The sequence below is a fragment of the Xylocopa sonorina genome, chromosome 10 (genome assembly GCF_050948175.1).
Source record: "Xylocopa sonorina isolate GNS202 chromosome 10, iyXylSono1_principal, whole genome shotgun sequence".
NCBI lineage: Eukaryota > Metazoa > Arthropoda > Insecta > Hymenoptera > Apidae > Xylocopa > Xylocopa sonorina.
Window position 1 is genome coordinate 3,123,870 of NC_135202.1, and position 27,972 is coordinate 3,151,841.

Genomic DNA, 27,972 nt, shown 5'->3' on the forward strand with positions numbered 1-27,972 from the left:
AGCCAAACCTAAATGTGGCTGATATCAAATGTGAGAAGGAAAAAGTCGTAATACTGACAGAAGTGTTTTAAAAGAATCATAACTCTGTTATATGTATATGTGTGAACACCGAAAATACTTTCTTGTCAACCCAGCTTGGAAAGTGACATTCTTAAGGCAATTTCGACCGAATTGCGTTAAAGCATTCCTATGGTCGTAATGAATTAAGTCGATGGGGAGAGACAGAGATGAGCAGGCTCGAAAATTTAATGACGGCCTATTGTCCGCGTGTACGCTCGTGAACATGTGCGTCGGTAGCTGCGCTTCTATCACACAGTACTTACTCGACTTGCATTTGCATTCTAAATTTGAATACAAAACGCTACATAACATAAACAATTCCAGTATTTTACCATATCTTAAAACCTGTACATTTTTAGTATGTCTGTATCATTGTAAACATATACAGCTTTTCTTCGACTGTGGATAATGAATTTTCGCAAGTAATTGTTTTCGTATTTAAAAAAATAAGGATAAACCTCCGTTAGTTACGTTCGTAAATATATGAGTTACTTTAAAGTTTTCTTCTGTGTGGAAACAAAACTGAATCGATAAATGGTTAAGCGAAAAGTGAATTAATTAATTTCTAATTCTGTGACGGATGTAAATAGGAACTATTCTGCTTCAGAATTTAAATATATCTACGGAAGTGTATAAAAGTTCCATGGAATTCAGAGTAATGCACTAATTACCTTGAGGAAATCGCGGAGCCACATAACTTCCGGTTTGGGATCTCCGACCACCTCACAAGATATGATGACAGTGTCGCCCTCGATGGCCTCCGTGGACAAGGGTTTCGTGACGAAAAGAGGTTCCTTCGAGTAACTGAAAATTGTAAAAACAATAAAATAGAATTGGGGGTAGAATTGATTAATCGAATCGATTCGGATCGTTACACGGAACTCACGGTATGTCTGGAGTCGAAGCGATCGTCACAGTTGGCACTCCTTCGACTGGCACCTCACCGTCTTGCGTTTCGCTGCCAATAATGACCACCCTGGTCGAAGTCTCGGCGGAGCCAACCTCATTTGTCGCCGTGCAACAATAAACGCCTGCATCCCTCGCAGTGATTTTTGCCAAGGACAACTCGACCGTGCCATCGTGATTCAATGTCATCACTGTTCTTCGGCTTGGTCGCAGTCGAATTCCATCTCGATGCCTGAAAACATATTTCATTGCTCTCATCCACAATTAACGTTCTTTTCCTCATTCCTTCATCGTCCGTTCGTCATTTTCGCAGCTGTTACTGTTCTTACGCGTCAAACAAGGTCTGAGACGCACGAGAGCCTCAAATATTTGTTCATTATTATTGTTGCAGTTAACCATTTTAACCCGATCTTCAATCTTTTTTATATTTAACCTATTATTATTAACCTATATTTACCATACGATACCGACGCTAGGATACGCCTCGATCTGCGCTGTCATTCGCAGATCGTCGCCTAATTTGACAGTGTAAGCAGGGTCAAGACCGCACAAGAATTCTGGAGCTATGTAAGCACGAATTCCCTTGTCCACCACTAGAATGCATCGGCAGGACACCGAGCCATTCACGTTCTTCGCCGTCACCATGTAGCAGCCGGAGTCCTCCAACATGGAGTGAATAATCTCCAAGGTGTGGAAGTTCGAGTCGTCGTTCCAAAATACGTGTCGTTCTTCAACGAGAAAATCACATTTTTTATTTTTTCGACGTATTACGAAATCGAAATAAAATTTAATGACAATATATCTACCGTCTTGTCGAATTTCAATGCCGTCCTTGTACCACGTGACCTCTGGAGCCGGATATCCCATCACTTGGCAGGTGAGTCTTACAGGATACGACGCTTGGACCCTTCTATCTCGGATTCTCATTGTGAATTGCGGTGGTCTATCCTCTGTCTCGTCTCCCAAAGCTCTGTACATTCGTATAAAATTGTTATACACGGTATTCTATTATAGACAAGCCCAAAATAACAAGTTACGTTTACAGTTTTGGAGAAACGGACTTTGAACATTCGTCGCGTAAAAGTTTGCAAAGCGACAGGTGTCGAAACCTTATATGCGTGAATATTTGATTACGGTTACTTATCATTTGTAGAAAGTGTGCGAAAAGTAATAAAACGAGCATGCAAAGGATTTTCAAAAAATCTGCTCGAAAATGACATTTCGCTTTGACGTATTTGCAATTAAACACCCTATATATTTTATATACTGGTGTTAAGGTACCATTGCAACATTTTTAATTTAGTTAGTCTCGGTTGGAGTGAATGTCGCATTAAAAATTTGTTTTCCATTCGTTTCTGTGAATTATTCATACCTTGACCTTAGTTTCGCGTCAGCCTCGATGATTTTCGGGTCAGTAACGACGAGCAACCTGGCAAACGAGGAAACCTTCCCAACGGAATTACCCGCTTCGCAAACGTATCTGCCGCTGTCTCTCTCCTGGACTTTCTCTATCGTGAGGGAACATTTCGGGCCGACACGCGATATCGAACACTTGGAGTCATCGTTGGGATCAATTTCCATCGACTCGTAATACCATCTTATGTCCACGTTCGGATCAGTTCGTATCTAGAAGATTTAAAACAGATTCGTACCTCCATTTAATTGCCAAACGCTACACGAAGAGGAACATCGCATTTGTATGTACCGAGTTTAATAATAAATAGGCCGGAACAAAAGTAACAAAAGCTTGACTAATAATAGCGCACTTGCCTCGCATTCTAATTTGACTGTGGACCCCTCGAGGACCTTGAGCTGACCTGGCAAGATCTTCGTGAACTCCGGAAGATCGACGGTCTCGCTAACCTTCACGGAATTCGTCATCGTCACCGACTCGCCCCAACCATAGCGGTTCCTCGGCGTCACCTGGAACTTGTACTCCCCGCCAGGCTTCAGATTGAACGCGTCGAACGCGTTTATCGGCGTCATACCCAGCTGGTGACAAAATAACGAAAATTAGAAATTGTTCCAAGAGGTGGATCATTAATCATCAATAATTAAATAATTAATATATAGCTTTATCCTGCTGCTTTGAGAACTATGACAGCTTAATGTTAACTGGTTGCAGGTAATGTGTAACTCTGATGGTATATTTTTTCAAAATGGCACTATTTTTGTGTTTCTCCTCGTGTAGAGAAATTATTATTGAAAGGAAGAGAAGAACAGAAATGAAAAATAAGTTATTGTTAAAGTTGACACAAGTGGTTCCTCCTACTTGGTTCCTTGAATATTGAAAATTACTTGAATCCTTGATACTTTTTCAAATAATATGTAACTCTGAGAATACATTTTTACAAAATGGTACTATTTTTGTATTTTTTTTTCTAGTAGAGAAGTTATTATTGAAAGAAGAGAGGAACAGAAATGAAAAATAAGTTATTATTAAATGGGTGGTTTTCTTACCCGGTTCCTTGAAAATTGGCGGATTGTAAAAGCGAGAAGATTCATGTTAGCATATAAAGATTCATGATAGTTTTAATATATGAGGCCTTGAGGTGTCTCAAAGAAGTTCATGTCCAGTTACACAATCTTCAAGTTCTACGTGCGAATTCTAGGCTTCTCGTAAATTTGATCGACCGACCTTTGGATACTTCTCTAATGTGTAATTGCAGGAAAATCTTGTTCAATTTTATTTCTGATTCCTTGATTCATCAGACATGCGCTTCTTCTTTGCAAAAATTTTGAATTATGTCAATAACCATATTGTACCTCGACCCATCGTGCACCACCGTCGCTGCCCAGCAACCAAGCGTCGACTCTGTAAGCGATTACAGGCGCGGGACCATTCCTTTCCGCCTTTCCCCAACTTAATGACAACCAATTCTTCCCTCCGTCGACCACCACTGGCTCACTTGTGATTGGCCCTGGGACATCTATCAAAAATGATCATCCATCCGTTAATCTACTTTATACGAATTTTTGCACGAATCTTTGGTCAGAGAATATACAAATTGTTCGTTCGGAAATTAGAAATCCTTGGAAGGAAAACGTATAAATACAAGAAAAATTTATATTTCTCTCAGAGTAATAAATATTTTAAAAATATTTATTTAAAGCTGACTATAAAGTCGGGTATGTAAATTGAAATTGAATTTAAATACCGCGATTAGCAAAATAATTGCACGAATTTGCGGTGTATTATTAATATTTCAGCGCTATTTGTCACAATTCCAGATGCCACCCAGAAGTCACGCTAACCTCTGTGCCCGTACAAATACTCCAAAAAGTCCGTTATCAAACAATTCTTCTCAGACCACGACCGCCTCAGATGAGAAATTGTCAGGTTTTCATCCCCGCTCACGACGATTCCATGATCGTGCGGCTTCATTCTTGCACTACTTTCATTTCACGTATCTTTGCAACTCTTCATCGATCACGAAACTCTTCCTTCGCTTCGAGAAATTCCTGGGAAGTCCATAACACTCGACGTAATCCCTTGGACTTGTTTAAAATAGTCGAAACGCGTACCGAGGGAAGAAGAAAAAGAAGGGGTCAAGGTGTTTCTTCTTTTCTGTTTTTCTGCTCAAGGCTCGCGGGTACGAAAAAAAAGTAGGGCACGCGGAATGTCTGGCGTCCCGACGCCGACTGAATTTCGAATTTGTGGACGCACGGAGATGTCGGAGGAACGCGTGAGAGCGAGGCAAACGAAAATAACCCGCGAGAGGTGTTCGCACGAAAATGTAGGTGGTGTCGCGGGTTTGTCCGCGAAAACCACCTTGTTGGAACCGTGTCGTCTATTTCGATCGATCGTTCGCGGACTGATCGATCATCGACACTCGAAACGACCGCTTTCCCTCGTAATTCCGCGTCAACGTCCGTGTTTGCGACATTTTGACGTTAATGTGTCACGGTTTATAGTTACACGGACTTGTTGGCAATTGTGGTCGGTCGAGGGATGGCATTGACGATGATTTAACGCGGCGACTATTCGTAATCTCGATTCGAACGATCATCCGTACGTGTTATTCCGATATTAATAAAACGGATCGCATTTTTCCCGCGCGTACACTCTTCTGTTCTCCGTTTCGCCTTTTCGAAGTAGAAAAGGGTCGTTGAAAGCCATTGAAATTTTTAGGACAGCGATTCGTTGGAGGATGCTCTCTCTAAAATTACAAGTTCCGTAATACGAGCTGAGATGTTTATTTATTGAACGGCCTAGTTCGAGAAATTGCATCGTCCGCTCTGTTTATTTTTGCATATATTCTGGCGATCGAAGGAAGCTTGTTAAGCGTTCAAAAATTCTGCCCGTTCGATTTTTGACGAGGAACCGAGGTACGAGTAACTCGCGTCAAATTAATCTCCGGCTAACCCTTGAGACTAATTTGAGAATCGCGGTTCCCTTCCAACATTCGTGATACTCTCTTCTGCGTTCGGTGTACGCATTTAATCGTGTCATCTGGGTTCCATTTTGTTCACTGCCGGCGTGATATATAGGGTTTGTTTCATTTTTGCGTGGCGTTCAGTAGTGTATTATATTTTAAAGGTTTAGTCAAGAAACCGCCACGCTTGGCCCTGTTCCAGCCTCGAATTCAGCTGTTCGTGAACTGGAGATGTTTCTAGTCTACCGCGAAGGATAAGGACGACTAGATTTGATTTATATGCTGTTTTGTAAATAATACAATGGTTCAACAATGCTAGAAAATTATTGTTCATTCATACCACTTGTTCTGCATATTTCTTCATTCACATTAACATTTGTATGAAAAGTTACTTTTTCAAATTCAATTAAAGCTGAGAGATTATGAAGAAGGCTTGTTTACATTATATTATGCAATCAGTATATTAAATATATTATTCCTTCAATGTGGCATCTTTAATTTTTAGAAGCATATAAATGGGACTATTAAATCCCAAAGGAGATCCAGCATGCTCTAAACGAATTAATTAATGTGTAATTGCTAAAATATATGAAATATATTTGAAATATATATTGAAATACATATATATTATATATTTTCAACAACCGTTGTACGTCATTTTCATTGCTTGTTGCCGTAAATGAGCTGCGTTCAATTAATCAGAGGAATACCAGAAACGAGAATAGAAATTGATATCACGAAATTGCGAAAATAGGCAGCTTTTGCTTTTGGACAGACTTTTGTCTGCGGATACTCGGGGAGCGGTGTACCGCGCAAAATGATCAGCCTAACTATTGACGTCATCTCGAGCGAAACATTAGTCCCGGGTTCGCTTGGACTAGGTCCATTGAAACTTGGGCCAAGTGTACTCGCGGAACTACATTGTACAGCCACTCCTCTCGAATTTCTAATTATAATCGCTTGATTATGCACGTTAGCATAATCAGCGATGCTTGACACTTGTGTCCTGGCTGAGGCGCGAAAATGTAATTTCAAATATTAAAGAAGAGAACTGGTCAGAAATATTGCCATTCATCGAATTTCCGATCGTGGTTGCTCGAATTCGTTAAATTGTACATCTATTTGAAATTAACATGTGCTTACTTTTCACGTAGGAGAGTTCGTCGTCACGGCTCTCGCTGGAGAGACCAGGAAGACTTCCGATCTCGGTGCGGCTACTCAGGGTGCTCCACTCGGGTGTCAGTGACCTCGCGCGTTGCTTTACCTGAGTCGACGATCAACACAATTCATTTCACATATCCTAGTGTAGATAGCAAAAGTTTCCCAGTTACCTTGATCGAGAAGAAACTTCTATCGCAGCCGTATCTATTCTTGAGTAAAATGCAGTAGGTGCCTTCGTCGGAGGGTACCACCCTCTTCAGAGTCAGTCGGACGTAGTCGTCGATCGTTTCTTTGTAAGATCGGAGACCATCGGTGATGTCCGTCAATCCTTTCATCCATATGACTGAAAAATAAAAGTCAGACGTAGATCAATTATTAATCGTTCGGAATAATAGCAACGATAATATGGGATTGTATATACATCTGGTGCAATTGTTACAAGTTTACGCAGTTGTGCGTGTTTTATTTTACCTTTAGGCTTGGGAACTCCAGAGAATCTGAACGAGACGCTGACGTCCTCACCCGCGTTGACGGTAATCGACTTTTCCACTGGCCTCGATACAAACATGGCTGGCTTCTCGTTGTCGGTCGTACTGGGCGAGATCACATCGATCGTGGCTATGCTGTCCACGTGGCCGTAAGCGTTGATCGCTCTGCAAATGTACGTGCCCTTCTCCGATTCGGTGACTTCCGGCAAAACCAACGTATGAACGCCAGACTCGGCGAACGTCCTCGCTTTCGGAATCGAGACTGGCTCCCGGCTTACGCCGCGGAACCATCTTACTTCCGGCGCTGGAACGCCTGCGTCGATCATTCGTTATTAACAACTTAACGTACATTTCTTTCTTTCAGAAATTGTTCTATTTTACGATTATGTTAGCTGATAAATTATCGCACCTTTCACTTCAACTTGCAACGCAATGGTACCGCCAGTGGGCACACTGTGGTCGCTCAAGTAGCTGGAGAACCGTGGTCTCCTCGAAGCTTCGATGTTGAAGTAGTCCTCGAAGAGGCTCTCGTGTTTGCTCGTGCTTCGTCGATCTCGTTCTTCAAAATGCACGTTTTTAAGTAGAGAGCTAAGTGTTTTATGCGTTTAGAAGTAATACTCGAGTCGATTGTTACCATTGAATTGCACTACGTGAGATATCTCCTCGGTTTTCAGATCGTTCATCGCCCTGCAGGTGTATCGACCACTGTCCGAAGATTTCGGAGCAGCGATTTCCAGCCGGTAGATTCCGTCGTCCAGGTAACACTGCTTGTAACGATCGCCTTGTAGAATGCAACCGTCTTTCAACCAGGAGATGATCGGTATCGGATGACCGCGTACTCGGCACTCCAGGATCAATTCATTGTCAGAGTGTCGATAAGTATCTAGGATAAGCACGAAGCCTTCGAATATACTCAGACTTTCGTCTAATTTGTATAAAAATTATATTTGTAATCATTTTTTAAAAAAAATATTCAGTCTCTTCTAAGAAGTTTTGGTATATATTGAAGTATTTAAGGTTTCACAGTTTTGTAAATTCATGCAATTGTTTTTAAGACACAAAAGTGGGTTCATTTTCTCGATTTTAGCACAACGTATAATTTTTCACGTTAGGACCTGCGATTATTTCTTTTTCTTGATTAACTCTCTGTACTTACCTTTGATGGATTTCGTAAAGGTGGGAGGTGACAACGATGGTTTGAAATCAGGGTAAACTTTTAACGCGGATTCGGTGCTCGCGACTCCGTGAATATTCTCGGCAACACAGGTATACAATCCGGAATCTTCGGGGTGCGCTTCATGCAATTCGAAATAAGCCATACCATTGTCGAATCGAGTTTTATATTTGCTCGAAGTTGCGTCAAGTTTCTCGCCGTCTCTGGTCCAGTAAACCGTTGGCTCCGGGTAGCCAAGTACCGTACAAGTGAGTCTTGTCCTCATACCAACCCCTACGGTTCTGTTCGTCAATCTTGTGCAGAACGACGGCTTTTTTCCTTTGTCGCGCGGTGCAAGCTGCGAGAAACATGCACAATATTAATTTCACAACAACTTTCTGTGATGCTTCGACAACCTCGTAAGAGTTACAAGAGGCATTAAAATGTATCTTTTCTCAAATCGTTTAAAACAATTATATTATTATAATATAGTGGAATATTTTTAACCCTTTACAGCCAGATGTCCCCTCTGAGGGGACATTGCAAGTCTAGTTAAACATATGCCACCGTAACTTTTTGAAAAATGCATGTTTTCCTAATAAATAATTTTTTTCCCATTTGAGAATTGAAAATATGTATGTAATTACATAGACTGATTATACTTATTAATATCGTAACTTTATAGGCTACAAAATCTACCCTTACCTCATCTTTAATTGGAGGTAAATACATAGACTCGAGATCGGTTCGGAAAGTCTTCTGTCTGCTGTATTTTGGTGGTCTACTGACGCTAACAGCAGTGATAGTCGTGTCGCTATCCCCCGTCGAATAGTCGTCGTACTTCAACAAACTGATCGATCTCGCACGAGTAATTCGATCGTCCCGTTTTCTTCTTCTCCTATAATACGACCCTGTGTCGAAGTAGTATCTGTCCATCGAGGTGTCCCTTAGTTTATAATCAAGAAAATCGTCGATCCTCTTCTTGGTTAAGGAAGTCAACGAATCTCTCCAACTGTACGACCTGGACGAGCTCGAAAGCCCTGAATCGAAGCCAGAGTCTCGCCTGTCGCGCCAGAACTCTACGTCGGAAGAAACAGGTTTGCTCCTCGATATTCTGAGCGCATCGTCCGCCATTTTTCTGAACAACTGGTCCGATTCGCCCTGCCGTAACCTCGACCAAGTATCGTCTCTTATTTGCTCTTGTCTTCGCTGACGAAGCCTGAACGATTCTTCTTCGTGCCGTCTTCTCAAGCGTTCTTCTTCTTCTTTCAACGTTCTTGCTGCTTCTTCTCTTCTTAACTCTCTGTCAGCGTCCTTCCTGCGTCTTCTATCTTCGTCTTCACGTCTCAAACGCTCCATCTCCTCTCTGTTCTGACGCTCTTCGGCTCTTCTTTTCTCTAGACGCTCTGTTTCCTTTCTTCTGATTGCTTCCTCGTCTTCTCTCCACTGTTTCTCTGCTTCTTTCCTTTTTCTTCGCCGCTCGTCTTCTTTTTGCACTCTTTCTTCTTCTTCTTTGCGCAGTTTAGCTATTTCGTCTTGTCTTCTCTGTTCGCGTTCTTGTCTTCTACGTTCTCGAGTTTCGTCATCCTTTCGTAACCGTTCCTCTTCGGCTCTCCTGATTTTCTCTGTTTCTTGTCTGATCTGCTTTTCTTGCTCCTCCCTGCGGCGTTTCGCTTCCATTCGCTTCTGTTCTTCTCTTTCTTGTTCTCGTTTTAGTCTTTCTGCTTCCTCGGCTTTTCTACGATCTTCTTCTTCTTTTTTAAATTTCGCTCTCTTCTCTTTCGCTTGACGCTCCTCTTCTTCACGTTCGAGCCTCTCTTCTTCTTCTTTCCTCGCCCGTTCCTTTCTTTCACGTAATCGTTGCTCTTGGTTCATTTTACGTTTCTCAGCCTCCTCTCGTTCTTTTCGTTCATCTTCCTCTTGCTGCAATCGTAGTTCCTCTTTTTTTCTTCGTAGTTTTTCTTCTGTTTGCTTCAAAGCATCTGACTCAACCTTCGATTTTTCAATTTCTCCCTGCTTCAATTTCTCGTCTTCCTCTTTCTTTTTACGGGATTCCTCTTCCTGTTTCTTCTTCTCGGCTGCTTCCTTCTCCTGCCGTTCCTTCTCTTCTTTTAACTTTTTAAGTTCTTCTTCCTGTTTGCGTTGCTGTTCCTCCTGTTTCAACTTCTCTGCTTGTTCCTCCTCTTGCTTTAATTTCTCACCTTCTTCTTTTTTCTTGCGTTCTTCTTCCTGTTTGAGTTTTTCTGCTTCTTCTTTTTGTTTACGCTCTTCTTCTTGTTTGACTTTCTCTGTTTCCTCTTTCTTCTTCGGTTCTTCCTTCTTTTTAACCTTTTCTGCATCCTCCTTTTTCTTACGCTTTTTATCCTGCTTTTGTTTCTCACCTTCTTTTTTCTTGCTGTCTTCTTTCTGCTTCTCCTCTGGTTTTTCTTTTTTCTTGCGTTCTTCTTCTTGTTTAAGTTTCACAGCTTCTTCATTTTTCTTAAGTTCCTCCTCTTGTTTGAGTTTTGCTTCTTCTTCTTTTTTCTTTTGTTCTTCTTCCTGTTTTAATTTCTCCGCCTCCTGTTTCTTTTTATGCTCCTCTTCTTCAAGTTTCAGTTTGTCTGCCTTCTCCTTTTTCTTACGCTGTTCTTCTTGTTTTAATTTTTCCGCCTCTTCTTTCTTCTTAAGCTCTTCTTCTCGTTTTAACTTTTCAGCTTCTTCTTTCTTCTTTCGCTCTTCTTCTTGCTGCTGTTTTTCAATTTCTTCTTTCTTCTTAAGCTCTTCTTCTTGTTTTAACTTTTCAGCTTCTTCTTTCTTCTTTCGCTCTTCTTCTTGCTGCTGTTTTTCAATTTCTTCTTTCTTCTTAAGCTCTTCTTCTTGTTTTAACTTTTCAGCTTCTTCTTTCTTCTTTCGCTCTTCTTCTTGCTGTTGTTTTTCAATTTCTTCTTTTTTCTTACGCTCTTCCTCTTGTTTCAGTTTTTCAGCTTTTTCTTTCTTCTTGCGGTCTTTTTCTTGCTTCAGTTTCTCTGCTTTTTCCTTTTTAATACGCTCTTCTTCTTGCTTCAATTTGTCTTCTTCCTCCTTTTTCTTACGCTCTTCCTCTTGCTTTAATTTCTCGGCTTCTTCTGTCTTCTTAAGCTCTTCTTGAAGTTTCAATCTCTCAGCCTCCTCTTTCTTTTTACGCTCCTCTTCTTCTTGCTTTAATTTCTCTGTTTCCTCGGTTTTCTTACGGTCTTCCTCTTCCTTTAATTTTTCAGCTTCCTCTTTCTTTTTACGCTCCTCCTCTTCAAGCTTCAACTTTTCTGCTTCTTCTTTTTTCGTACGCTCTTCCTCTTGCCTTACTTTCTCGGTTTCCTCTTTCTTTTTACGTTCCTCTTCTTCAAGCTTTAACTTTTCGGCTTCTTCTTTTTCCTTACGCTCTTGTTCCTGTTTCAATTTCTCAGCCTCCTCCTTTTTCTTACGCTCTTCTTCTTGTTTCAATTTTTCAACTTCCTCTTTCTTTTTACGCTCCTCCTCTTCAAGTTTCAATTTTTCCGCTTCCTCTTTTTTCTTACGCTCCTCTTCTTCAAGCTTCAATTTTTCCGTCTCTTCTTTTTTCTTACGTTCCTCTTCTTGCTTTAATTTCTCAGCTTCCTCTTTCTTCTTACGCTCCTCCTCTTCACGTTTCAATTTCTCAGCTTCCTCTTTCTTCTTAATTTCCTCCTCTTGCTTCTGTTTTTCATCTTCTTCCTTCTTTTTACGCTCATCTTCCTCTTGTTTCAATTTCTCAGTTTCCCTCTTGTCAACTTCTTCTTGCATCTTTTGTTTTTCTTCCTTCATCTCTATCTCTTCCACCTGCTCCTTAATCTCTTCTGTCTTCTTCTTCTTCTTATCTTTCTTCTTCTGTTCATCCTTTTCATATACCACTTTGATATTTAACAATTTATCACGAAGTAAATTAATATCATTCATCAAGTTTGTAACAGGCGTTTCCAGTTCCACGAGCCCTTCGCCACTTAAATTCTCCTTCCAGAACGTCTCGACTTTCTCAGTGGATGCTTCCAGTTCGTACAAACTCGGTATCAAAGTCCTCAACATGCCAACAATGTCCGCCGCCTCTGAATAAGAGGAATCGGCTACAGGTTTATCAGCAGACTGTTGTTGAATCACAGAAATCGCGTTTCGAAGTTTCTTCAAAGAATCTATCATCGATTCTTCAAATTTATTTCGCTCTAACACACTTTGAAAGCCCTGTTTAAGTTCCGCAAGTGGCTTCGCCAACATCTTCAGCGCTTCGTTCTCTATTTGAATCTCAATACCCAGCAAACCGTGATAACTGTTTATCTTATTATCAATCGACTCGATGGAATCGTTGATCTCCTTAATAGAATTCACCAATCTCGTCGACAATCTCGCAGCTTCTTCCACCGAGACAGTCGTCTCTCTCTTCAACAATTTCTTCCGCTGTTTCATAGAAACGATCTCCAAAGCCGACTGCAGCTCCTTCAACGGTTTCTCCAGATTTTCAAGATACACCGTGGAAGATTCCTCCACGGTCATAATTTTTTCCTTCAGTCGAACCAGAGGCTTAGCTAGAATCCCGATTATCGTCTGGTCCGTTATCGCGGACTTTTGTATTCTCTCAGCAGCCTGCTCTTCGATTCGCGATATACTCTTCTCGAGATTCGAGAGGGATTCCACAATGGCGTCGATGGTAGCTTCCTCCTCGTCCATGGTCATGTCGGTTTTATTCTTCAGCACCAAGAAGCTCTCGTGAACTTCGGCGAGCGGTCGCACCAAACTCTTCACAGCTTCGTATTCAGCCTCGTCTTCCACCTTCTCATCTCCGCTGAACCGTTCCTTCATCTCAATGATCGTCGACTTTATAGCTTCCACCGGTTCCACCAGTTTCTCGACTATGGACCAATCCGGCGTCGTGATCCTCGAGAGTTCCTCGGCAACCCCAGACTCGGGTTCCATCACGACGCATTCCTTAATCTCAGCTATGGATCTCTCTATTTCCTGCAACGGCGCCGTCAGACACTCCGCAATCCAGTTGGTCGACTCTTCCGGGATCGGTTCCACGTCTGGCGACATCACACGCTCCTCGAGCACAGCGATGCTTCTGTGAAGCGTCATCAATGGCTCGGCTAACGCTGTCAGCAAGGTAACTTCGTCCACCGTCCGATCCACCGTGGACTCGACCAGCATGCGATTCTCGATCACCGCGATCGACTTGCACAGTTCCTCCAAAGGCTCGATCAACGGATTCAAAGTAGCTTCCTGCCTTCCATCACCGACGAAGGACTTTTCTCTAGCAGATTCGATGGCGGTTTGCTCGAAAATCACGGATACAGCTGCGTTCTTCAGCTCTAACAGAGGCTCTGCCATTGTCATCAGCAGAGAAAGTTCGTCCTTTTCCGACAAGGATAACGCGACTTCGTTCGCGTCCATCGACTTCCGTTCTTCGACAACTACCGCTAGACGTTCTTTCAATTCGTTGAGAGGCTTCGCCAACCCTTTCAGCGCTTGAGCTTCCTCCTCAGAAATCGACAGAGCTATTTCCGAAGGTGACTCCATGGTTCCTTGGTCCACCGTTACCGCTTCGGTGACCTGAACGTTCGGTTCTTCCATCACATCCGCCCAAGTCTTCAAGGAGGACACGTCCTCCGAAATGGTGTCCGCGGCAGGTTCGATGATCATCTGCTGGTGATCGATAGTCGCTACTCGTTCTACTAAATCGTGAAGACACTTGGCGAACGTCTCGAACGCTGTAGAACTATCGGTTTTTGGTAAATCATTCGCGACCTCTGGTATAGTTTCAGTGGCCTGTTGAATGACTGCAACGGAAGTCCTCAAGTCGGTCAGCGTTTGCGCCATTGTCTTCAGCTGGGAAACGTCCTCGACTTCTGATAAACTTCGCACACCTTCTTCGACCATGTGCTCTTGAATCTCGGCGATCGATCTCTGAAAATCTTCCAGGATGGGCTTCAGGTTAGCTTTTTCGAAGGACACTTTGTCAGCTTCTATATCCCCCGTTGTATGCTCCTTTATGTGTTCTCCTTGAATAGCAGCGACGAATGATTTTTCTAATTGTTGCAACGGAGGTATAAGTTCGCTCAATAATGTTACAGGTTTCTTCAGTTCCGAGGTGTCGAGTGTTTCCGCTTCCTGAAGCTTTATTTCTTCTATCGTGGAAATGGATTCTTGCAGGAGCTTTGCAGGGACCAAGATACTTTCTGATGCTTCAGCTTTCATTGGTTGTTTCAACTCTATCGTTCCTATGATGGTAGAAATTAGTTTTGGCCTTGAAATAGCCGCGGAACATTGTTTCTTCAGTTCTTCTACAGCTTTTCCAAAGACTTGCAACGCGGATGCGTTATCGATGTCCAAAATTTGTTGCCTAGGTTCCTTTATAGTCGCTAATTGTTGAACCACTGCTACGGACGTCCTCAAATCGCTCAACGATCGTTCCAGATTTTTTACCGCCATCAAATCTTCCGCGTCTTCTGCTGAAGTTAGCGTTTCTTTAGCAAAAACGAGCTGTTTCTGAATTTCTGCAACGCTTTTATCGAGCTCCTCCAACGTGGATGTAACAGGCAGTTTTTGCAGAATTGGAATTGCTTGAGAAGTTACTTTTGCCTCTTCTTTCATGGCTGACAAAAATGTTTCTTCAATTTGGTGCAACGGGTGCTGCATACTCAAGAAAACCACGGCTTCCTGTTTCTTCTTTTTTGTCAACGATTCACTTTCTTTCTCCATACTCGAAATCGTGTCTTGTAATTCAGTGAGAGGCTGAATCACACTTTTTACGAAATCTTCGGTCACTTTCTTCTTCCGTGAGATTTCTTCAACGGCTTTCTTCACCTCTTGATGCTTGATCACGGCTAACAGTTTCTCTCCAACTTCTTCCACCGATTGCGCAAAAGCTTCCAAGCAAGATTTATCCTCGCCTGCCATTTCTTTTACTTCGCCTGGCTTAGCAGCCGCCATTTCTTGAACAGCTGCTACAGACAGCTTCATCTCTTCCAGAGACTTCTCAGCCGCCTTCATTAGATTAACTTCGCTCGTTTCCGTTGAGATGGCGGCTACTTCAACCGTTTGCTGGTGAATAACGGCAATAGACTTCTGCAATTCCTCTAACACAGGTTTCAAGTTCAATGTTTCCATCGAAACTTCACTTTTCTTTAATTCCATGGCAGATTCCCCAGTTATCATTTTACCTTCTTGTACAGCAGTTGTTAAAGCTTGCTCCAGCACGCTTAGTGGTTCAAAAAGAATGTTTAATTTCAGATTAATCTGCTCTTCCGTTGGTTTCTTCAGCTCCTCCACTTCTAACATTTTCTCTTCTTCAATCTGCGAAATCGATTCACGAAGAACATGAACTGTGCCGCGAATTTTCTGAAGAACATCGACATCCACCATGATCGCTCGTTGCTTCTCAGCTTCCTGCAATTTCTTTTCCGTTTTACGTTGACTAACCATAGCTGAGCACCTTTCTTCTAATTGTTCTATCGATTTGGCAAAAGCTTTTATGGTAGACAACTTCTCTGTTCTCATTTCTTCAGTTTGTTCCGTCGCAGTCGCGACTACCTGTTGCACAGCCATGGCGGACATCTTTAATTCTTCGATCGCTTCAGTGACACTCTTAATCATCTCCATTTCAGGAGTTACTTCTGAACTCAAGGTTAATTGTTCTTGTACAGAAACGATACTTTCTTTCAGTTCTTCCAAAATTGGTTGAAGGGCATGCATTTGTGGTATCTCTTCTTTTATTTCCTCCACAGTTTCAAGTTTCTGGCCAGTCGCCAGCTGCACAGCGTTCACCAAAGACCTCTCCAATTCTTCGAGCGGATGCACTAACGGTTTCAACGTCTGCACATTCATCTGCTCCGTTACCAGAGATCCAACCGTTTCAAGGCTCTCTTCCTGTATCTTCATAAGAGTCTCGCGCAACGTGTGAACCGGCACGATGATCGTCTCGAGAACTGGCGCCTCCAGTTTTTCAGCTTCGCTCGCTGCAGCCACGCTTTCCTTTACCTCTGCTTGACCTTGACTTGCCACGGCCAAGCATTCCTCCAGTTCTTGCACCGATTTAGCGAACTGTTCTAAAGCCAAAACCTTCTCTGTGTCCGACAACTTCTCTTCTTGGTTAGATTCGATGGTAACCGTGCTTTGAATGATCGCGAGGGAAGAATTGAGGTTCTCCAATGACTTCTCCGCAGCTTGCATGACAGAACTCTTCTCGGTAGTGTCAATTGTCGCCGTTTGCAATTTCACCTGCTCGTGAACCGTGGCTACACACTTTTGAATTTCTTCCACGATCGGTTTAATGTCCAGTTTCTCAAATGCTGAAGCTTTTTCAGGCATTTCTTCAACTTTCTCAACTTGCATCGAGATGGCTTGTTGTACGGTGGAAGACAACGACGTTTCTAATTTCTTTAGTGGTTCTACTAAAATTTTCAACGCATTCTCTGGTTCGTGCACATTAAGAGTCTCAACTTGCTGAAGATTTTCTTCTTCGATTTTGCCGATAGCTCCTCGTAGTACTTGAAGAGGACCGATTGCCATTTGTAGGATCTCTACCTGTGATTCTTCCAATTTTTTGGGAACCAGTTGCACTCCTACTTGTTGCTGAGAAATTACTGCCAGACATTTTTCACTGATTTCTTCCACAGACTTCGCGAACGATTTTAGAATCGCATCTTTATCGACTGCTGATAAATCGTTCGCCTGCTCAGTCTCGACGCTGATTATCTCCTGAACAGCTGCCACCGAGGACTTCAAGTTTTCCAATGGCTCTTCTATAGATCTAGCGACTGAAGTCTCCAATTTATCGCTTAACTTTTCTTCAGATTGCTCGAGGAACGCTTGCTCTTGAATCACAGCGATGGACTTTTGCAGTTCCTCTAAAACTGGTTCAACGCTTAACTTAACAGAAGATCGAGCACTCTTCAACTCTCCAGCAAATTCTTCTTCAGTCGTGCTCATTTGCTCAGCAGCCACGGACAACGATTTCTCCAATTCTTCCAAAGGTCCGACCAAAGTTTGCAATACAGTTGCTGCTTCCTTAATTTCAGACACTTCGGCTTCTTCAGCTTGTTGTTCGTTGATTTTCGATACCGTTTCACGTAGTGCTTGAATTGGACTGGCTATAGTTTCGAGAAACTCTTGTGCCTTGAGCTTAGCCACCTGTGGCTGTTCCAGGAAACTCACTTCAACTTTTTGTTGACTAGAGACCACTGAACACACTTTTCCTATTTCTTCGAGGCACTTGGCGAACGCTTTCAGAGCTGTGGTCCTCTCTTCGCTTGGTAACTCCGTCGCCTCTTCCGTCTCGAGATTTTGAATTGCTGTCGCAACGGATTTCAGGTTCTCCAATGGAGCAGCGATGGAAGCTTCCACGAGTTTTTGCGGCTGCAGAGCTACCTGCTGCTCTATCAAGACGATTGACTCTTGTAGTTGTTCCAGAATAGGTGTGAGTTTCAATATCTCTGCGGATGGAACAACTAACTCTTCGGTTGTTTCTTCCCCTGCAGCGCTAGTGTCGTGAACCGTTACGCACAACAGTTGTTCGAGTTCTTCCAAAGGTTGCACCAGAGGCTTCAGAACTTCCACTATGTCCTTGCTTGTTTGATCCAAAGCCGGAGCCTCTTCAGCCTTCTGCTCTTCAATTTCAGACGTAGTCTCGCGTAACAATTGAATAGGCTGGACCATCATCTCTAAAACTTGTTCCAATTCCTGTTTTCGGGTTCCCTCGTGTGCTTTCATGCTTGCTTTAGGCTGACTGACAATTGCCATACACTTCTCTCCCAATTCTTTCACCGATTTGGCGAACGTCTCAACAGCAAGTGTTTTCTCTACGTTCGAAACTGCCCTCGCACTTTCCGTTTCGTTTACTATGATCTTCTGTACCGCGCCGACGGAAAACTTTAGGTTTTCCAGTGATTTTTTTACTTCTTTTACCATCGACGCTTTGCTTTCTGATTTCAGAACCTCCTCGTCAGTTTCCAGAACCAGCTGTTGCTGAATCGTAGCGATGGACTTGTCCAGTTCTCTTAGCACAGTGCCTACTGGCAACGATTTAAATGGTGGAACGGTTTGCCTCGTTTCTTCTGTTGTTTCTTGAACTTCTGCAATTTGCTGCTGAGCTGAGATGCTCAAGGACTGCTCTAATTCTTCTAGAGGGTGAATAATACTATTCAGTATAGCTGTAGCTGTCTTTCTCGTTGGAAGATCCAAGATTTCCGTTTCTTCCACTTCCTGCTTTTCGATGTCTGCCATCATTTCGCGCAGTTTTTGTATCGGGTTTATTATTTTCTCCACCAGATTCAATTCTAACCTCACTTCTTCTTCTGTAACTAATTTAGCTTGCTCGATTAATTCCATTGTAGGCGTTGCAGATTCGAATGGAGCGGCTTCCTCTAGTTTTTGGTCATGGGAGACCATCAGGGCTTCTATAAGTTCTTCTAGTGGCTTCACTGTGGTTTCTTCCGTATCTCTTCGCGTCGCCATCTCTTTAATTTCCTCGACTACTTTCATCCGTTTCAGTTCCGCGGTTTTACGTATTACTTTGGTTAATTCAGAAATTATGTCGTTTACACGCTCTGCATTCGTGGAGATTAGTGTATCTGTTTGTTGAAGGGAACGCAATTCGCGCTGAAGAGATTCTAAAGGTTCCAAAAGGATTTGCAGGGACACCATTACGTTTTCCTTCAATGCTGGCATCAGTTCCTTCTGTGTGATGCAAAGAACTTTTTCTGTAGCCTGTTCCACGTTTATTAATGAGTTGAGCAGATAAATGAATTGCGTTTGAAGTTCAGGAACCGAGGAAGAAGCTAATATATTTCGAATTGGTGGACTAGTGGCCTTCAAGTCGAACAGGATTTGTATCAACGCGGTCAGTTCTCGAATTCTTCGCTTTTCTTCTTCCGATTTTGAAGAAAGCGGCTCTGCCAAGGCTGTGGCCACGAGGTTGGTTAATTCTGCGAAAGGTTGTTGCAGCGTGATGATCGACGATGCTGCTTTTTGTAAGAGTTTTATTTTAACCTCTTGGCTTTCTTCTTTTGCTTTCTCTTCCGCTTTAGATAACTCGTCCACTTTTTGTGATAAAGATTGAATCGTTTCTTCTTGTCTCACAGCTTCTTTCGACTTCTCAGATAGAGGTTCTTTGATTACTTTTTCTTGTGCAGCTTCTTTTGTTTCTTCAGAAGATTGTTTTAAGATTTCTTCTGTTCTCATTACTTCTTCTATTTTTTTATGCACGTCCTCTGCAGCTTGCAGTTTTTCCGAAGATTCATCCAATTTTTTAGGTTCTTCTGTTTTTGCTACTTGACTTGTACTTTGCTCTACTTTTTTTGTTTCATCTCTAGCTTCATCTTCAATTTTTTCCATTGCAAGTTCAACCTTTTCTTCTTTTTTCCCTATCATTTTCTGTTCAGTTACTTCTTCCATACTTTCCTTTGTTTCTTCTGCTGATGCTTGGCTCTTTTGTTCTTCCTTTGTCAACTCTTTTGATTTTTCAGATAATACTGCTTCGTTGTCATCTTTTTTAACTACATCTTCCACTTTTGCTATTAAGATTTCGGGTTTTTCTTCTTTTGTTGCTAGCATTCCTGTTTCTTCGTGAGAAGATTCTATTTTTTCCACTACTTTTGCCAATTCCTCTGTTGTTTTAGACAAAGCTTTTATTTCTTCTTCTTTTATTGTTATTTCTTCGGTTTTCTCAGATAGTACTTGCACAGTTTCTTCTTTTCCCAATATTTTTTCTGGTTTAGCAGATTTTTCGTTTTCTTGAGTTGTCATTTCAAGTTTTTGTGTCGATGTTTCTACAATTTCTTCTTTTTTCGAAACTTCTTGCGATGATACATCTCCTTTTTGCATAGCTTCTTCTGTCTCCTTTGTTAATTCCATTTTCTCTTCAGTTTTCTGTACTTCTTCCTTTTCTATTGATGCCTCTTGTTTAACCATTTCTTGTTCCTTTTCAGGCATTGTTTTTATACTTTCTTCTTTCGTTATTACTTCTTTACTTTCTTTTGTGCCATCTTCTTTCTTTATAACCTCGTCTGGCTTTCCAGACATTTCTGGTTCTTCTTTAGTTTCCTTCTGTGTTTGTTCTTCTATCTTCTCTTCTTTCTTCTCCAATACTTCGGATTTTTCAGACACTACTTCTATCTTTTCCATTTCCTTCGCCATTTTATTGCTCTCTGTCGATGGTACTTCAGTTATTTCCTCTGTCTTTGTTACTTGTTCTGTTGTTTGCGCAACTGCTGCAGTATCCTCCTCTTTACGCCTGTTTTCTTCCACTTTTTGAGATGAGATGTCTGCTGTTTCCTTTACTTGCAGTGGTTCTGTTTTCTGTTCAGCAATTACCTCTACTGTCTTTTCTGTCGCCCTTTCAAGAGCGTCAGCTTTTTCTTCTTTCACTTCTACAAGTGTTTCAACTTTTCCTTCCTTCGTTTCTTCAAGAGTTCCAACTTCACCTTCCTTTCTTACTTCTAGGCCTTCTATGTTTTCTTCTTTTATTGCTTCAGGAGTTATTAGTTTTTGTTCTTCTATTTTTTCAAGAACTTTAGCTTTTTCAGTTTCTTCTACACTTAAAGCTTGGAGTTTTTCTTCTTTTATTTCTTCAAGACTTTCAAGTTTACTTTCTCTTATTTCTTGAATAGCTTCAATTTTGCTTTCCTCTGTTCCTTCGAGAACTTCTACCTTCTTTTCTATAACTAAATGAGGAGCTTCAAGGTTTTCTTCTTCTACTTTTTCAAGAATTTCAGCTTTTTCACTCTCCTTTGTATCTAAAGCTTGAACTTTTTCCTCTTTTATTTCTTCAAGAGCTTCAACTTTACCTTCTTTCATTTCCTGAAGAGCTTCAGCTTTACTTTCCGTTGTTCCTTCAAGAGCTTCTACTTTCATCTCTTTAACCAATTGAGGAGCGTCAAGCTTTTCTTCTTCTACTTTTTCAAGTACTTCAGCTTTTTCACCTTCCTTTGTATCTAGAGCTTGAACCTTTTCCTCTTTCATTTCTTCAAGAGCTTGAACTTTACTTTCTTTCATTTCCTGAAGAGCTTCAGCTTTACTTTCCGTTGTTCCTTCAAGAGCTTCTACTTTCTTCTCTTTAACCAATTGAGGAGCGTCAAGCTTTTCTTCTTCCACTTTTTCAAGTACTTCAGCTTTTTCACCTTCCTTCGTATCTAGAGCTTGAACTTTTTCCCCTTTTATTTCTTCAAGAGTTTCAATTTTACTTTCTTTCATTTCTTGAATTGCTTCAACTTCGCTTCCCTTTATTCCTTCAAGAGTTTCTACCTTCTCTTCTTTGACTACTTCAGGGGCTTTAAGTTTTCCTTCTTCTACTGTTCTAAGAGCTTCAATCCCTTCTTCTTTTACTGTACTGGAAACTTGAATCTTTTCTTCCTTCATTTCTTCAACAGCTTCAACTTTTCCTTCTTTTATGCCTTGAAGAGTTCCCACTTTTTCTTCTTTAGGTCCTTCAAGAACTTCTGCCTTCTCTTCTTTAATTATTTCAGAAGCTTTGGGCTTTTCTTCTTCTATTTTCTCAAGAACGTTAGCACTCTTATCTTCGACTGCACCCAGAGCTTCAATTTTTTCTTCTCTCAATCCTTCAAGAACCTCAACTTTTTCTTCCTTCAATGCTTCAAAAGCCTTTACTTTTTCCTCTTTAATTACTTCAGAAGCTTTCACTTTGTCTTCTTCTACTAATTCAGGAGCTTCAATTTTTTCTTCTTTCACTGCACCTTTCACAGTTTGAATCTCTTCTTCTTTCAATCCTTCGAGAACTTCAACCTTTCCTTCTTTCATTTCCTGAAGAGCTGCAATGTTGTCTTTCTTCATTCCATCAAGAACTTCTATCTTTTCTCCTTTAATTGCTTCAGAAGCTTTATGTTTTTCTTCTTCTACTTTTTCAACAACTTTGTCTTTTTCAGCTTTTTCTGTATACAGAGCTTGAAGTTGCTCTTCCTTCATGCCTTCAAGAGCCTCAACTTTACTTTCCTTCATTTGCTGAAGAGCTTCAGCTTCCTGCTCCTTTGCACTCTGAAAAACTTCAATCTTCTCTTCTTTTATAATCTTAGTGGCTTTTGTTTCTTTTTCCTCCATTTTCTCAAGATCTTCAACTCCTTCTTTTATTTCTTCATCAGCTTCAACTTTCTGCACTTTTTTCATTTCACCCTCCTTTAACAAAGCAGCTTCTTCTTCTTCTGAAATGCTCTTCATCTCCTTTATTTCCGGTACTGTTCTTTCAGGTGACACTTTTTCTATAGTCAATAGACTCTCCACCTCTTCTTTCGAAATTTCAATTACCTCATCGATGATAGTCTCAATCTGTGTGATAGTAATCGGCACGTCAAGCGAAGTACTCTGCCCTTTCTTCTCATCTTCGTCCTTCACCTTTCCTTCAACATCCGCGACCTGTTCAATGGCCTTTATAGAATTTCTCACACTCTGCAAAACGTCTACGACAGCAGACAACGTTTCCACGAACGAAGAACCCTCGGACGCGCCATCGCGAATCAATTGAACACGATGAAGAGACAAAGATGAAGCTAGTTCGGTCGCCGAATTACCCAAAGCCTGAAGAAGAGTCACGGCCTTAACCGAAATCGATGGCACCGTCTTCTGGTCGATCTTTTCCTTCAACGTATTCAGAGCTGATCGAAGTTGATTGGTTGGATAAAGGAATCCCTCCACAATGGCCTCCTCATCAACTTCTTGCCCGCTGTACGACTCCATGAAGTGCGTCTGCGACAATGAGATCTGCTTCTGCAAAGCCTCCAACGATTTCGAAATCACTTCACGAACCGGTTCGTCCACGTGTTCATCCACAGACGCGATCGTATTACTTAAATGATCGAAGGACGTTTGAAGGCTATACTGAAGACTGAATTCCGCGGTGCTTGGTCGACGCGAGTAATCGGTCTTACCAATTTGCTTCTGCACAGAGATGGTAGCATTTCTTAACGAGGACAATGCTGTTTCCAAAGAAGTAGCACCTTCCAATTTGGATATTCTGTCCAAAATGGTGGATGTCTGCTTCTGAAGACCTTCCACAGCTTTTGAGATCACGTTTCTTCTCTCGTCTAGCAGTGCCGTTTCCGGAACCAGACTTCTGCGACTGCTTTGCACTACTGACAAGCAGCTGAGGAATTCTACTAAAGGTTCGGCGAGACTTCGAAGCTCGACGATGATGGCCCTCCGTTGATCCAATAATTGGGGTTCCTGAGATGTGGCATCGATAGTATTCAATAAATAATCCAAAGGTTTCACCAAAATTCTGGCTACGTCCGTCTCCAAAGTATTCCCAGTTTGAGTCTCCAAGACCTTCATTTGTTCCTCGATATTTACCAACGGCTTCGAGACGTCACGAAGATATCCGAGCAGTTCCTTCCTGGAGTGTATGTCTTTTACAACGATGGGAATCGTGTCCTTGATGTCTGTAATCAGATTCAAAATGGGCTCGCAGTTTTTCTTCAGCTCTGATCTTTGGTCCAACTTTCTAATCGCATAGTTGATCACGTCCGACTCAATTGCGTTCAATGGCTGTATCAAATGGTTCAAAATGATCAGCTCTTGAGCACCGTGCTGGTGCGACAGCTGGAGAACCTTTTGAAGGTCGTTCAGTGGTTGATAGAGACTTTGCAGAACGGAAACAGTCTGGCTAACCATCTCCTCGTGTGTAGCCATCGATGCGTTATAATTTCCAGCTGTGATTTGCATGTCGGAAATCGTTTTCCTAAGTTCATCCAGAGAATTGGCCAGCGCAGAAATTGGTACAATGGCGGTGCCGGCTGTAGGCTGTTCGTAGTCCTCCAGAATTCCAGTCACGTCCAACTGAATACCTTCCAAGGTGTTAGATAATAAATTAATCAAACTGGCTGATTCTTCATCTTCTTTTCCCTTTGGCAATTCCTCTATGGTGGTAACCAATTGTTCCGTTCTTTGGGAACTGATTTCTTCCACGGTGGTCTGTTCGATTATCGACTGAGCGAGCTGCGTTTCTGGTAACAACGAACTGCTTTCCATCAGCGTGCCTTCGGGGATGGTATCTTGAGATATGTTCGCCAATACGTCTTCCTTCTCCCGAGAAACAGTCTCTCGAGGAATGGATTCTTCCTGGATGGTTTCCTGCGAAGTGGTAGCGCCTATTTCTTCTTTTTCACGAGTCATCGACTTCACCATCTCCTTCACTTCCTTCCTGTAAAGCGCTTCTTTTATAGAAATTGGTATCTGGTTTTCGATTTCCTCCACGATGTCCGCGATAGGTCTGAGCGCCTCTTCCTCTTCGTGGTCTCGAAGGACGTCCATGATCGTCTGCATGAGGTACTTCATCGGTCTACTCAGACCCTGCAACGTGGCCAGATCTGCTGGCTCGTGGTAAGTCGATATGGCGTTTCGAAGTTTCACCAGAGGATCACGAAGGTCTATCAAAGCTTCTATTAAGTTCTCGTCACTGGGAGGCTCGGAGTACGACGTCTCGATGGCGATTTTGTTCACGTCTCGCTTAAACTCGTCCACGGTTGAACTCAGCGCAGATTCCTCTTCGTCCTTCGTGCTCTCTTCAGACGCGGTGGATAGCCAGTGTTTCATGGGGTCCAAAGACTGACTAATTCTACTGGCTAAAGCGAACGATTGAATTTTCTGCTCTTTCGTCTCTTCTTTTTTAGGAATCAACCTTTCTGCCTCCCGTTGCGCCTTCTTCTTGGACGCCTCCTTCGCGATTAACGGCGTATCCTTCTCTATCTCCTCCAGCAGTTCCAGAACCGGAAGAATCGCGTCCGTCCTCGCGTTGCTGTCCACTATGCTTTGGACAAGGTCCTTCAATTTTTCAATCGGCTTTATAATGTCCTTCAAAATCTGCTCCTCCTCCGGCTTGTGTTCCTGCGTTAACAGAGACCTCTGCAAACTCAGCAGAGAATCCTTCAGCTGATAGATTTGCTCCACGATCTGTTCGTCGATCGGGTTCTTCAGGTTAGCTATCGCCACTGCCGAAGAACCAATGGTTTGTCGCAGGTCCTCGACGCATATGGTCAGACTGGAAGTGTAAGAGGGGAAACTTCGTTCTTGCCTCTCCAAAGCTGAAGACAGCGAGAAGTGTACGTTGCTAAGATTCCTGTCCACGTTCAGACCGTCCAAGTAGTGCTTCGTTGCCTCTTCAGCTTCCACTAGTTTAGCCACCGTTTTTGGCACCTGAGTCTCTATTTCCTCCAACATCTTCGATAAATTAGTCACCGACTCGATTACCTCCTCCGACTCGCAGTGGTGCAGGACTTTGGTCAACACTTTCTTCAGCTTCTCCAGAGGAACGGATACTTTGCGTATGACCGGAAGTTCCTGAATGGTCCTTCCTTGCGAGACGAGAGCCACTTGTAGGTCGAGCAATGGTTCTTTCAGATCTATCAGACTGTTCAATGTCTCATCCTCCCTCAAGGTCATTGCTGTGTGAGCTGCATCGGACACGTATTGTCTCAGCTCGATCAAGCAAGCGGCTACTCCCGAAGAAGCCAATATTTGTTGCGGACTGGTCGCCCCGTTCGTGACAGAGGCTACGTCCTCGATGCTCTGCAAGGCTGCGCTCAAGGCCGACTGCACGTCGATCAGAGGATCCAAAATCTTCTCTGGCAAAGTCTGCGGCTCGCTTTGAGTCGACCTCGAAGAGGTCGTCGCTTCCAGATCGTTCTCTGCCCCGCGAACGATTCTTTCGATGCCGTGCACCAGTTCTAGAACAGGCTGCAACGAATTCTCGTTCAGATTAGCGATTGTTGATTTTAATTGAGAAATCGATGGTTCCAGAAGCTTGAATATTGTTTCAGAGCTTTCGGCCATGGAAATCGAGGTCAGAGCGCATTGCAAGGAATAAAGAGGGCCTTCCAAGTTGGTCAGCGACTCTATACCGATTTCTCGCTTCTGAGGAGTTTTCAAACGCCGATAAATCTCGTCGACTCGATCGAAGATGGAGGACAATCGAGGATCGAGATTACCAGCCACGTTTTCGTACGACTGAAGCGCTTCTTGAAGAGCCGTCCTCGCTTCCTTCAGAATATCCTGCTTCGGTTCCCCGACAGGAGGTTTCTGATCCTCGACTGGCTTCCTGCTTTTCACTCTTTGGATCTCTGCGATGGTTTGACCGACAGATTCCTGAAGAGACTCGATCAACTTCGTCCTGTGCTCGGACAGAATGCCTCTCGCCTCGTAAGTCTCTAGAGCGGACCTCAAAGTATCCAATTTTGCCTTCAACTCGCGCGTCGGCATCATGAGCTCGTCCACCATTTTCGAGATACCTTCCACTCTTGTTCGACTCAAAGCTCGCGCCATGTCCTCCACAGACTTCGACAAGGACTCCACCACGACGGTGTCCACGGTTTCTATCGTACCTCTCGATGGATCCACGGAGACGTCGTTCAGGAAGAAGTCCAGGGTGTTCAGAACCTCGTCCAAGCTTGCCACCAAACGCGAACTGCCCTTGTCCACGGTTAACACGTCCCTGACGTTCCCATCGAGCTTCGACACCGCGGAGATCATTCTGATCAGCGCTATTGGCTTCTCCCCCTTAGCTCGACCAGTCAGTTCGTGTTCGATCTTCGTGATCCCCATCAGGATCTCATCGACAGGGTCCGTGAGGCTCTCCAGAATCGCCACCAAGTCATTCCTACGACTCTTCACGTTCTCTTGCCGCTCGATCAATTCCATACCACGCAGAAGCTCTTCCGTGGGTCCACCAATCGCTTCCAGCAGAGAAATCCTAACAGTCTGATTCAGCGACCTATCTCCCGCGTTCTTCAGGGCCTTCGATTCTATGGAGGACACCTCTTCGCATAAGTTCTGAATAGGCTTGATGATATTCTCCGTGACGATCGCTTTGCACTCCTCCTCGCTTCCAGTGTTCAATTTAGTTTCCAGGCCGTCGATGCTGACTAAAGTGTCTCGAACAACGAGGACAGGTTCCTTCAATTTCTTCATATTGTCCAACAAACGCTCCTTGTTACTCTTCGATAGAGACTTGTCGGATTCGCTGGTGGTCTGCCTCTTCTCGCTGGATTTGTCCGCCACGTCCTCCACGTACGGTTCCTCGGTTTTGTTTATGGATTCTATACGCTGATGCATTTCAGACTTCGCGCTGCCTGATCTGCTTCTTCTTCGCTTCCCGTTTATGTCGCTGGCTAGAGAGGACTCCTCCGAGCTACCTTTGTCTCGCTTGTGCTTCTTTTTTCGATGCTTCTTGCGTTTCGGTGCCCCAGTGACGGAATCGAAGGAAGAGTCGCCGCCTATCCCGTCGTCTATGCTGGAACCAGCCGTTTTCTCGCCGCTCAGGCTGCGTTTCCTTTCGCGACCGTCTTCGTACAGCTTCTGCACTTGGTGCTCCGAGATGGAGAGCCTTGCTGAAGACAACGCGTCCGCGAAAGTGTCGCTGTCGTCCTGTTTCAATGATGATACTGGGGACATCGGGGAGACTGGAGAGAATGGCTCGTCTTTCTGAGCGCTGTGGAAACTTTCCGATTCTATTTTCTGGCTCTTCTCACTTTTTTCACTCTTCGAGGAAGAACTGGACTTTTTTCTGGGCGGCCTCGTTGGAGGTTTGTCGTCCTCTTCTAAACTGTACGCGGCAGATCTTTTTAGAGAGCTTCGAGAGTCTTGTTCCGGGGAAGAGAACACTCGCGTTATGTCGTCCATTATGGAGACATCCTCGAAGTCCGCTTCTGTGCGCAGATCGTCACCATCTTCCGCGCTGACAAAGTAATCCGGGGACACGTCGATCACCACCGCTTCCATTAACAGATTGCACGAGTTCGAGGACTCCTTGACGAATCGCATCGGCGGCAATTCGATCACGTTGTGCTCTACAAAAAGTACGGGGAAATCT

General features: G+C 43.1%; 1 protein-coding gene across 1 annotated transcript in view; it reads right to left on the bottom strand.

Annotated features, from left to right (window-relative positions):
- LOC143428085 (uncharacterized) overlaps nt 1-27,972 on the bottom strand; it is a 49,340-nt gene that overhangs the window by 19,373 nt on the left and 1,995 nt on the right. Inside the window, exons 4-18 of the mRNA XM_076902736.1 lie at nt 11,395-27,949; nt 8,850-11,211; nt 8,148-8,502; nt 7,626-7,874; nt 7,401-7,550; nt 6,975-7,304; nt 6,674-6,846; nt 6,486-6,606; nt 3,733-3,896; nt 2,737-2,958; nt 2,339-2,592; nt 1,773-1,936; nt 1,424-1,694; nt 947-1,198; nt 732-864 (exon numbers count right to left, since the gene is read on the bottom strand). Of these exons, the coding sequence (XP_076758851.1) occupies nt 732-864; nt 947-1,198; nt 1,424-1,694; nt 1,773-1,936; nt 2,339-2,592; nt 2,737-2,958; nt 3,733-3,896; nt 6,486-6,606; nt 6,674-6,846; nt 6,975-7,304; nt 7,401-7,550; nt 7,626-7,874; nt 8,148-8,502; nt 8,850-11,211; nt 11,395-27,949 (21,755 nt within the window). The remainder of the gene's footprint in view (nt 1-731; nt 865-946; nt 1,199-1,423; nt 1,695-1,772; nt 1,937-2,338; nt 2,593-2,736; nt 2,959-3,732; nt 3,897-6,485; nt 6,607-6,673; nt 6,847-6,974; nt 7,305-7,400; nt 7,551-7,625; nt 7,875-8,147; nt 8,503-8,849; nt 11,212-11,394; nt 27,950-27,972) is intronic.